The sequence below is a fragment of the Ornithorhynchus anatinus genome, chromosome 4 (genome assembly GCF_004115215.2).
Source record: "Ornithorhynchus anatinus isolate Pmale09 chromosome 4, mOrnAna1.pri.v4, whole genome shotgun sequence".
In the NCBI taxonomy this organism is placed as follows: Eukaryota; Metazoa; Chordata; class Mammalia; order Monotremata; family Ornithorhynchidae; genus Ornithorhynchus; species Ornithorhynchus anatinus.
Genome location: NC_041731.1, coordinates 46700028 through 46712913, shown reverse-complemented (window position 1 = coordinate 46712913; position 12886 = coordinate 46700028). Strand labels below are relative to the sequence as shown.

Genomic DNA, 12886 nt, shown 5'->3' with positions numbered 1-12886 from the left:
CATAAAACTTTTCCTCTGTGGTTTAGGGTGTTTGGTAGTTTTAGATTGGGAATCTTTTTGTTAGTATGAACTAGATCTCTTATGGTTATTGATTATCTAATAAAAATGATTATGAAGCACTTTACAAATACAAAATGTTCCATAATGGCTGAATAATAATGTACTGGATCTGATGTCTGTTTAAAATTTCATGTCAGTTTGAATGTGCTGATGATTATTTGCAGTTTTTTCTCATAGACTGAAATGGAAAATGCTAAGTTTGGATTTTAAAATGGCAAGTTTTTCTCCGAATCCACTAATGAAATTTTGTTTTATTTGTTGTACTCAGAACAGAACAGAGAGCACACCGAGCATCCTGTGTTAGAGGAAGCATACAGGGGAATCCCATAGTGCCGTTTGTTATTGTTCCATAAAAATCAGTCAATCAGTTGAATTTACCGAGCGCTTATTTTGTGCAGAGTACTGTACCAGATACTTGGGAAGAGTAGAATAGAGTTGGGTAACTGTATCATGAATGCTTGCTTCTCCCCATGCTGTAGTCATGTTTAGCATACACCTTCATTTCCACTTGTGACAAAACAGGTATAGGATTAGCATCAAATTAGGTTGTATTCCAAATTTGCAGTGAACGTTGTGATTGAGAACAAGTGTGAAAATCAGGGACCATTTAAAATCCCTTATTTTAAAGTATCATCAATATCTTCTTTAAAAGAACCAAATGTTTCTAATACCTTTTGGATAGCAGCTCTTTATTCTAGAATGGGAAAAAAGTACTTAGTGATATTTGGGATGGGGGATATATTGGAGAAACAAATTTGGAAAAATAAGATTGTTGAACATGTGGTGTAGTGAATCTATGAGTCTTACCATTTAAAAAAAATGATATTTAAGTCCTTACTATGTGTCAAGTACTGTTCTATATGCTGGGGTAGATACAAATTAATCAGGCTTGGATTCATTCCCTGTCCCATATGGAGCTCACAGCCTTAGTTGGAGGGAGAATAGGCTTTAAATCCCCATTTTGCAGTTGAGAAAACTGAGGCACAAAGAAGTTAAGTGACTTGCCTTAGGTCACACAGCAGTCAAGTGATGGAGCTGGTATTAGAACCCAGGTCTTCTGGCTCCGAGGTCCATGCTTTATCAACGAGGTCATGCTGCTTCTGTAACTTTTGTGACCATCCTTGCACATAAGGAGTTTATTCTAATGGAGGAGACAGTTATAAAAGTATTTCTAAATAGAGCAATTGATTGAATGTACAATTGACTATATATATATATGTGTACATATATGTATATACACACAACTGCTTGATATGAATAAGTAGTAATTAGATTGATAGTATGCTTTGAGTGCATACTATGTGCTCGGTACTGTGCTAAATGCTTGGACAGATACAAGATCATCAGATTGACCATAGTCCGTATTCCACATGAGCCTTACAGTCTGAGGGAGGGAGTTCAGGTAATTTATTTGCAGTTTGCAGTTGAGAAAACTGAGGCCCACAGAGGTTGTGACTTCGCTATGGTTACACAGTGGCAAAGTTGGGATTAGAACCCAATTTCCCGATGCTCAGTCCCATGTTAATAATAATAATGTTGGTATTTGTTAAGCGCTTACTATGTGCAGAGCACTGTTCTAAGCGCTGGGGGAGACACGGGGGAATCAGGTTGTCCCGCAAGGGGCTCACAATCTTAATCCCCATTTTACAGATGAGGTAACTGAGGCCCAGAGAAGTTAAGTGACTTGCCCACAGTCACACAGCTGACAAGTGGCAGAGCTGGGAGTCGAACTCATGACCTTGACTCCAAACCCCATGCTCTTTCCACTGAGCCACGCTGCCATGTTCTTTCCATTAGGCTTCATTGGGTGCTAGAGGTGACTGTTCATATGATCAAGTGATGGGGGGGTTAATTGGGGAAGAGTTGTTGGAGGAGGTGGGATTTTAGAAAGACTTGGAACCTGGGGAGAGGTATGATCTGCTGAATTTGAGAGGTGAGGGAATTCTTGGCTAGGAAAGCAGTGTAAGCTAGGGATCAGAGGTGGAAAGAGGTGAGAATGAGGTATCTTTAGAGGATATTTACCTATGCTTAAGAAGAATGAAGAAAACAAGTAGCAAAGTAATGGTAAAGAAAGCTGCTTTGTAAGACGGTTATTTCAAAGGAATTCAGTTAACAGTTACAGGAGTAAAATTCTGTGATTTTCATCAGTTGGTTCTCTAAGCAGTATAATTGTCTAATCTGAGTATATTTTGAGAGGAAAAATATTGATTTTGTCGTATTTGCCTCCATGCCGACAAGTAAAAATTAATTGATGCTTATGTAATGTGTATCTTTTTCCATGAACATTTCTAAAAGTGCTTTCAGTCATGATTAGTCCTCATAAAGTCTGAGGGAGCAGTCAGTGTTCACTCCCACAAGAAAATTGAGACTAAGGAATAGCTTTTGCTTGGTCTTAACACCGATCTTTGACAATGCTTGTACTTTCATATTCTCATTCCTGATCCCTTTTAGTAGTTTTTTTGATTAAATTATATCTCAACCAAGAGACCGTACCTGACTAAACCCTCTTTTCCCCTATCTACCTGAACTTTTGGATCACCTATGCAGCTCTTAGCCACTTGGATAATCATTCCACCACCCCAGCCCCACATCAAGTATTTACGTATGCATAAATTCTGCCATTTCCCCCTCTCTGCAATGTATTTGAATATCTGTCTCCCTAGTCTCGAAGCTGACTGAGGGCAGGGATCGTATCTACCAATTCTGTTAATAATAATAATAATAATAATAATAATAATGTTGGTATTTGTTAAGCGCTTACTATGTGCAGCACTGTTCTAGGCGCTGGGGTAGACACAGGGGAATCAGGTTGTCCCACGTGGGGCTCACAGTCTTAATCCTCATTTTACAGATGAGGGAACTGAGGCACAGAGAAGTGAAGTGACTTGCCCACAGTCACACAGCTGACAAGTGGCAGAGCTGGGATTCGAACTCATGAGCCCTGACTCCAAAGCCCGTGCTCTTTCCACTGCGCCACGCTGCTTCTCACGCTGCTGTTGCCACGCTGCTGTTATATTGTACTAGGTATTTGGTATAGTCCTTTGTGCGCAATCAGTTCTGTTGATTGAGTGCTTAGTGTTCACAGAACACTATACTAAGCAATTGGGTGAGTTCAGTAGAGTTGAAACACCTGATCCCTGCCCTCGAGAAATTTCCAGTACAGAAGGGCAGACAGGCACAAAGTAATTTTCAGATAGAAGGGAAGTCATAAGTGAGTCCTTTAAGTAATAGGATAAGTCAGTAGGTCTGAAAATGCTATGTTTTGGTGTGAATGCTCAAGTATAGAAATTAGCACCATCTTAACTGAAGTGGTAGTTGGAGAACATGACTTGGAGAGAAGAAAAATTAATTGGGGTTAATCTTCTGCAGGAGATGTGATTTCAGGAGATGTTGTTGGGTCAACCCATAAGTGGTATTTATTGAGTGCTTACTGTGTGCAGAGCACTGTAACTGTGCTTGGGAGAGTATGGTACCCTAGAGCAAGTAGACACCATTCTTGCCCGTAGGGAGCTTACAGACTAGAGGGGGAAACTCTATTACAGAGGAATACATTAAAAAAAATTATTGTGAATTGAGGTGAATTTAAAAGTGATAATAATAATAATAATTGTGGTATTTGTTAAGCACTTACTTTGTGCCCGGCACTGTACTAAGCACTGGGGTGGATACAAGGAAATCGGGTTGTACACAGTTCCTGTCAGACATGGAGCTCAGTCACAGTCTTACTCCCCGTTTTACAGATGAGGTAACTGAGGCACAGAGAAGTGAAGTGACTTGCCCACAAGGCCACACAGCTGACAGACAAGTGGCAGAGCAGGGATTAAGATCCAAGACCTTCTGACTTCCAGGCCCGTGCTCTGACCACTACTCCAGTGCTGAAAGGGTACAGGCCCAAGTACATAGGTGATGCAAAAGGGAGGGCTTAGGGAAGTTGAGGACTCAGTCATGGAAGACTTCTTGGAGGAAATGTGATTTTGGTAGAGTTTTGAAGGTGGAGAGAGTGGTGGTCTGTCAGATGTGAAATGGGAAGGAGTTCCAGGCCAGAGGGAGGATGTGGACAAGGGGTTAACAGTGAGAAAGATGAGGCTGAAGTACAGTGAGTAGGTTGTTAGAGAAGTGGAGTCTGTGGGTTGGGTTGGGTTGTAGTAGATCAGTGAGGTAAGATTGGATCAGGAGGAAGGGCATGAGCAAAGTGTCAGAGGAAGGAAAGTTGAGAAAGAGACATAGCCTGAGTGTGAGCAGGGATGTAGTGGGAAAAGAAAATTGCCAAAGTGAACCTTTGGAGTGCTTTAAAACCAACGGTTGTTTATGCTTGATTTGGAGAGGAATACTCTTTGTATTACATGTTCTATGAGAAATATTGTGTGGAACTCTTGAAACTCTTTAAGAAAAAGTATATTTTGATACACAAAGTACTGTTTTCATGACATAAGGAATCTTCTATCTAAAATAAGACTTTGAAATGTTAACATATTGATGTATAAATAGTATTGATTGAATGCCAACTTTGTGCAGGGCACAGTACTAAGTGCTTGGGAGATTACAATACAACAGAGTTGGCTGACACACTCCCTGCCCACGACAAGCTTATAGTCTCTGTATAGCTTTGCAAATTGCTACTTACCTCCTCACCCAGGCAGGTAGCTTTTAAGCCACGCAAGAAGAACAAAATGTTGATGCTAAGATGGGATGATAAAACTAAAGTTGGATATGATTTCAGAAGCAAACTACAAAGTATTTTGTCTTGGATAGTGTGCAGATCACGAATGTGTATTGGGTGGTTTTCTGATTGACCCTCTCCCTGATTTTTACAGGTTTATGCATCTTTAGAGAAAGCTTTCCTCTCTGTAGAATTCTGTTTTAATAATGTTATTTCATTTCATCCTTTTCACATCATGGTAGTATTGTGTTTTTCTCTGTGCTCCTTATGGGCAGGGGTTGTGTGTGTACCAACTCTGTTTATTGTACTTTTCGAAGGGCTTAGTGCAGTGCTCTACACACAGTAAGCACTCGATAAATACCATTAATTAATATTAACAAAAGGGGGGGATGTTATTTTCCTTACCCTATTTATTTTGTTAATGAATTGTACATCGCCTTGATTCTATTTAGTTGCCATTGTTTTTACGAGATGTTCTTCCCCTTGACGCTGTTTAGTGCCATTGTTCTTGTCTGTCCGTCTCCCCCGATTAGACCGTAAGCCCGTCAAACGGCAGGGACTGTCTCTATCTGTTGCCGACTTGTTCATCCCAAGCGCTTAGTACAGTGCTCTGCACATAGTAAGCACTCAATAAATACTATTGAATGAATGAATGAATAAAATGTTGAGGAAGTTTCAGAAGATCTGCGTTTGCCACATTTTGCTATACACCGATTTGCAATATTTTAGAGGGATTTACAATATCGTTTTCAGGTCCAAGGCGCATATGAGTGGTAATAGGTAGATTTTTCAAGGTTAGAGCAGGTATCAAAACTGATTATTTGCTTTCATGCTTTAAATTAGAACATTTGCAGTACTTTATTTAACATTGAATAAATACAGTATTTTTGTTAATAAGGATTGATTACTGTGTATCAGAATATAAAGAAATCCTCCAGAGAATCCCAGCTTTATCTGCATTTTGGTTGCATTTACTATTTAGTGAAATTTACCATTTTCATAGGAAAATCTGGAGTTCCTTAAAACTTTTTACTAAGCGTTCTAGAAATAAACATGGTAGTTTTATTTGCACTTTGAGAGAATTTAATAAAAAAGGCATAAAAAACCCAAAATACACTTTATTATAATGTTTAGTTAAGTTGTTTTCAAACTGGAAAAGCTCTCATGAATTCTGAACCACAGTGAGTCTTAGTAATTTGTAATTCTTGTGCCCAGAAAGAGTCTGTTGGTTTAGCATGAGCACATTTTTTAATACAAAATAATTTAACTTTTGAAAACTTAATTGTAAGAAATCTATATCTGTAGAATTAAGAGGAGGCTTGCATTGGAACTGGATTTAGCATGCAGGACTGAATGGCTTGAAGTCGGGGTACAGTATGGAAAGGAAACAAAATTTCGCATCTGCTGTTACATGTTGTTAACTCCCTCAGCAGACATTAAATCATTTCAAGTACAATAATAGTGTGGGAGGTAAATTAACTAACCATTAACAATCTTATAAATACACAATTAACATGCCAACGTTTATATGACACATTGATGGGGCAGCAGTAATTTTTGATTGGGGGTTTGCAGACCTTTAGAAGCCTCAGGCTGTTGCTTATTTAAACAAGTACTCACAGACTGCAGGTGAGAAATATATTTGCACCGTTTAATATGGGGCAGATCATTGTATGTGAAGAATGTGCACTGCACATGTGTGAGAGGGTTTCTTTTTGAAATGAATACTCATAACCAACCACTCGAACATTTTGAGGTGGTTGTTCTTTAGGGCTTTTGATAGTGGACTGTAGCTGAGTAAATTTGTCTTTGGCCGTTCTCAGGGTGAAATCTTTGAGGACTGGGCTTTTCTTCGAAGAGACAGCATTTATCCAAGGCGCCCAATCTGTTGAACACTTGTCAAGGATGGGAATCTGCCACAAAGATATGGTGAACTGACCCAATGAAGGGAAAGGAGGCAGAAGAAAAGTGTGGGTTAAGAAGAACCATGTAAACACGAGAAGAGATGGAAGAGGCAGGCGCAGTTAGAAGATGGGAAGTTTTGAAAGTTATTTCCTTGCAGCCATTAGGAGCAAGGTTGGGACTTATACAGTTTAAACATCAAGATCAGGTGGAAGTGAAAAATTCCCAGTGTGCAGACCAAACCCATTCTAGGGCCCCCAGGTTCCCAGCTAGAGCCCCAGAGGAATGCCACTTCTCCAGGTTTTAGTAGCAGCTCAAGGACCCAGAGGAGAAGAGAACAAGGAAGTGGGTTCGAAGGATAAGATCAACCACTCTCCCCTGCTTCAAAGTCTTATTGAAGGCGTATCTCCTCCAAGAGGCCTTCCCACACTAAGCCCCTTTTCCTCATTTCCCACTCCCATCTCCGTCACCCTGACCTTCTCCCTTGGCTCTCCCACCCTCCCCAGCTCCAAAGCACTTATGTACATATCTGTAATTTTATTTATCCCTTTGCTCTTCCCCAAAGCACTTACGTACATATCTGTAATTTTATTTATATTGGTGTCTGTCTACCTCACTGTAGACTGTGAACTTGTTGTGGGCAGGGAATGTCACTGTTTATTGTTGTATTGTACTTTCCCAAGTGTTTAGTACAGTGCAGCGCACACAGTAATACGATTGGATGAAGGAGTGAAAAGCAGGATGGAGTCAGAAAAGGGTAGGCCTGCAGTAGAGAATGAAGTTGATGGGAGAGAATCTGAGGCAGGGGGAAATTAACCTGCTGAAATTAGATTGACATTTCTGAGCAAGATAGCCTGGTGCTTTTTAGGCTTGTATGAGCCCAAATACTGTTTATCCTACTGTTCTCATCTCCAGGGCATTCAGGGGGCTGGGAGGAAGCAGAGAGAGGAGTTAGTGCTCTCAACTTCAAATCTACCTTCCAAACACTGCAATCTTTGTACTCACCAAGAAATAATAAACGTTTGATTGTCTCAAGTTTGGCATGGATGTTCTATTCTAGGAGTTCTCATTGTTTTTGAGAAACTACTGAATATGGTTTCAGAGTTTTACCAGAGATACCCTCTTTACTTAACTGTGAGCCCCATGTGGGACTGGGACTGTGTCCAACCTGATTATCTTGTATCTACTCCGAGGGCTCAATGTGGTGTTTTGCACATAGAAAGTGAAAAATAATAGTAATTGTAGGATTTGTTACATGCTTGCTTTCTCCCTCTGCCCCACCCCCCCAATCCAGGCTCCCATTCACATAGGCATCCCCTGACCCTGTCTTTCCTACAAGCCTTTTCCCCCACCCTCACAGGAATATGGGACCTGAGCCATCAGGAAGGCAGTAGCAGCCAGAGGAGCTGAGCAGATTTTTATGCCTCTGTCCAGTTCCCATTATCTGTTGCCGTTGTCATAATGGCCATAGCCCTTTTAGTGCTTTGAAGTACCCTTAGGATTTCACTAATCGGTTGACAAGCTCTGCTTTGTTCAGTACTTGTAACTGCAATTCTCAGAATGTTATTTTTAAAGTATCCAGACTCAGAATGACTTAAATTTGTGACAGTGGATTGTTTCATCTTTTTTTATATTCACTGTGCCTGCGAATGCACTTCAGACCATCCTTACTCCACTGCTTTCCATTCCTGGTTTTTTCTCCCTTTTACCACTAAAATGATCTACTTACGACAGAAACCTAACTTAAGCTTTCCCAGGGAGCATTTGCTTATGGTAAAGGAAGTGAAATGATTTTGCATCTTGCTGCAATGATGCAGAATGTATTTTTGTGTGCTCAACTTGTCTCCACCCCTCTATTTGGGTTAAAGAGATAAGGTGAGATAAATGATATGCGAATTGTAGCCTGCTTTGCCAGCCCTTTTTCCTGTACTTGTTTCTGTTTATAAATTGTATAGTGAAGCACCCTAATCCATAGGAAAATGGTCTCTGTTAAGGATATCAAAATAGCCTTTTAGTTTCCTTCCTGATATTCTTATTGATGGAACTAGAATTTAGTAGTATCTTGTGTCTTCCATCTTTGGCTTCATACTTATTGAAACTTTTTCTCACCAAGTTCCAGCACCATTAAACACTTAGAAGGAAAACAATGAATATTACTTCAGTCCCAAAATAATATGATAGTTGAAAAATGATTTCATCTGTAAATAATCCTTGATTTGCACATTTTACATTGACATTAATATGTAAGATATTTGTATAACAATGATTGCATCTTAATTGCATTTAAATTTTCTTTTCTAGTTAATGCAGAACTAATGTACTAAAATGGAAAGTGTGATATTAAAATTTGTCTTAAGCTCACTGTCTTCCTAGTGGGTGGTGTAGGGTCACTTCTGGTTGGTGGGTCAGGGGGTGTCCTGATGCAACAGTGTTGTCAAAGAAGCTTACCTCATTTGCTAAAAGTGGTGTCCTTAATATGTTATTGCTGTAACATATGAGTAATTTCCATTTCTGTGTTTGTGCTCAATCATAAAGGTGGTAGAAAGCTGAGATAGGTAGGTTGGTGAGAGCAGTGGGAGGCAGAATCATTCAGAATTGGAGCATAAGTGGGCCTCCTGTTTTCAGTTACGCTCCCTGGGACCACTAGCCTCATTAGTAAATTATTATGCATCTGAAGACATCGCTTATGAAATCTACGAACACTGATTTGGGAGAAGAGGTTGTGGCAGGAACAGCTAATAATACTGGCAGCATGGGTCCAGCAACCCTAACTCATTTGGAAAACTTTAGCTTCCATCTCTGTAGCACAGGGCTCTCGTGAGTTTTCTTAAAAGAAATAAAGGACAGTAATTCCCCCTTTAAGGAACTTGAAGAACACTCTGGCTTTTCTGAATTGGTGAATAAAGAAGTCTGTTTGGGATTTGTATTTTGGAGTTAGATTTTCCATTTCTGATATGGAACTTAGTCATACCAAGAGCCCCCTGGCCCACAGTGCTTTTAATAAGAAGAATAATAATGGCGGCATTTGTTAAGTGCTTACTATGTGCCATGCACTGTTCTAAGCGTTGGGGTAGAGACAAGGTAATCAGGTCATCCCACGTCGGGCTCACAGTCCTAATCCCCATTTTACAGATGAGGTAACTGAGGCCCAGAGAAGTGAAGCGGCTTGCCCAAGATCACACAGCAGATAAGTGACGGAGTGGGGATTAACTCACGACACGACCCCTGTCTCCCAAGCCCATGCTCTTTCAACTAAGCCTTGCTGCTGCTTTTGGAAAGAAGTGGTTGAGGATTCCTTTGGAATGTTTCTAACATAATTTGAGTCTCTACATGTGGAAGACACAACCATAACATCACAGCCTTAGGACTTTGATCACTAAATCTTATACTCACTATGTGTGATAGAAAAGGGAGAACATAAGGGAGTGCGTGCTAAAATTCTTAAAAATGAGAGAGGAATGTAGTGAGATGGACCATCACGAGCACAGGCTGAGCTGTCCTGGGGAGTATGTCAGATTTTTTAAGGTCAATTGTCAAAGCTCTTCTGCGCTCACATCTTCAGGAAGGCTTCACTAGGAAATTTCTTATCTCCCCACTTTTCGTCCCCCAAATGCCACTTCAGCCATTTGGCCACTTAAGCATTTAAATTACCACAATATCCAGTAGGACTTTGAAAGTGTCTTATATACTCTTACTGTCCCCATCTGTAATTTTATTTAGGAAGCTGTTTCCTCTGCTAAACTAAAAGATCCTTGAATGCAGGAAGTGTCATGGGTTCTGATCCCGGCTCCACCACTTGTTTGCTGTGTGACCTTGGGCAAGTCGCACAACTTCTCTATGCCTCAGTTACCTCATTTGTAAAATGGGGATTGAGCCCCACAGGGGACGGGGACTGTGTCCAACCCGATTTGCTTGTATCCACCCCAGGACTTTGTACAGTGCCTGGCACATAGTAAGTGCTTAACAAGTACCATGATAATTATTATTATTCTCTTGTGCAGTCTGCCAAGCATTTCCTACAGTGCTCTGCACACAATGCTCAATAACTGCTGTTGATTGATTAAAGTACTCAGGATCTCTGAACCAAAGGGGAAAACAAGCTCATGTTCAGTAGAAAGATGGCACTATCCTGAGGGTAAATTTATGAAAATTTACATAGTTGCCACCTACCATACATTGATCATCTGCTTTCTACAAAAAGAGTATGTGTTACCTTCTTGTTATGGTACTTGTTAGTTGCTTGGACTTTCTAGAGTATTTTTTGGGATTCACACAAGATCTAAATTTTGAGCTTCTTATGTTCTGAATAAGATGGATTGTTCTCTCAACGAAACTCAGAAAACAGTCCTTAAATTTAGATTCACGGTATTAGGATACAATTTTCTCTCCTGAAGTCTTCGTGACTGGATTCAGGTTCATCTGTCATTTAAGAAGAGCGACTCCATCATCATTAATTTTATCACATCATTTGGAAAAATAGTTCTTGTTCTTATCTCATAACCATTTTGAAGAAGGGAAGGGAAGGAAAATTGTATTTGGGCTGTAATAGACTTTGAATTTTCTAGGGGGAAGAAGCTATCATTATTTTTCCTACTGTAGTATTTAATTGCAGAGCAGCTAATATCTTTCACAGGTGGTATGGCCATCATATGAGACACAGGTCCACTTAGGTTTCCCCCTTTTTTTAATAAAAAATTGTATTGAGCACCTACTATGGGCCAGGCACTGAACTTAAGTACTGGGTAGATACAAGGTAATCAGGTTGGATTTAGTCCCTGTCCCGCATGGGGCTCACAGTCTTAATCTCCATTTTACAGTTGGGGTAACTGAGACACAGAGGAGTGAAGTAACTTGCTCAAAGTCACACAGCAGACAAGTGGTGGAGTGGGGATTAGAACCCAGGTCCTCCTGACTCCTAGGCCCATGCTCTAGACTGACACTGTGGGCAGGGAATGTGACTGTTATATTGTGCTCTCCCAAGCGCTTAGTTCAGTGCTCTGCACAGAGTAAGTACTCAGTAAATATGTTTGAATGAATGAAAGCCCACGCTGCTTCAAACCTTAGACACAGGCTGATTTACCCATGAAATTATGGTGGTTTTGTTGTCATTTTCTTACTTTTAAGTGCTGCTTTCCATGTCTTGTTTTTAGGTGGTTGATTCTACAGAACAATATGAAGAGGCGAAAATAACGTTTTAAGGGGCTTGGCTGTGAAAAGGATGGCCTTCTTGGACAACCCAACTATCATTCTGGCTCATATTCGGCAGTCCCATGTGACCAGTGATGACACAGGGATGTGTGAAATGGTTTTAATTGATCATGATGTTGATCTAGAGAAGTTCCATCCCTCTTCAGTGACTGGAGACAGTGGCTCAGAAATTCAGGGAAGTGGTGGTGGTGAGAATCAGGGCTTTGTATATGCCCAATCTGTCGACATTACCTCAAGCTGGGACTTTGGCATCAGAAGGCGATCAAACACAGGTATGTGGTGCTTATTGAAAATGTTGTCTGAGGAAAAGTTAACTTAATTCTACTTAACCAATTTCATATTGATTAGATTTTGAAACATCTGAATGTGAAAATTAAGTCTGTCTTCTAAGAAATGTAGTCATGCATTTAAAAAAAATACCCATGTAGTACAATTAACAGAAATTTGCCTGAGGAGAGAAACCCGAGATTCATAGAAATGGATTCAGCCCTTGTTAGCAGGTGTGTTAACGGTTATGTTCAGGAATCAGTACCCCATGGTATCTGCTAAGAATAAATTACTATCAGTCATGGTGAAAAAAATTAATAGCATTCATTGGCATTGAGAGGGAGTCTTCTTGAAATAAAAAGAGTGAGGTTTTGACTTTCACGGGGCCTTTGATTTCCAACCCATGTGGAAACTGACATCACCACAAGTTGATAAGATATCTCATGTCACAGAGGGAATGGATTTATTTCATGATGGTTGGTATTTATTGAGTGCCCTTTATGGGCAGAGCACTGTACTAGGTACATGGATAAATCAGGGATTGAGTTTCCTACTTTTATAGGATGTAAAATGTAAGCTCCTTGTGGGGCAGGAATCACATCTGTTACAGCTAGTGTTTTGAACTTCCCCAGCACTTAGTATAGTGCTGTGCACATGGTAAGCACTCAATAAATACCCTTGATTGGCTGATATTATTGATTTTTTCAAGTGCCTAATACAGTCACACACGCAGTAGATGCTCAATATTATTGGATGAATGAAGGCGTTATAATAATTGTGGTATTTATA

At 40.2% G+C, this 12886-nt stretch overlaps 1 protein-coding gene across 3 annotated transcripts in view; it reads left to right on the top strand.

Annotated features, from left to right (window-relative positions):
• MAPKAP1 (MAPK associated protein 1) overlaps window positions 1-12886 on the top strand; it is a 239585-nt gene that overhangs the window by 39979 nt on the left and 186720 nt on the right. For all 3 annotated transcript variants that reach the window (XM_029062939.2, XM_029062937.2, XM_029062941.2), the window contains exon 2: window positions 11773-12102. In XM_029062939.2, the coding sequence (XP_028918772.1) occupies window positions 11841-12102 (262 nt within the window). In that variant the 5' untranslated portion in view covers window positions 11773-11840. The remainder of the gene's footprint in view (window positions 1-11772; window positions 12103-12886) is intronic.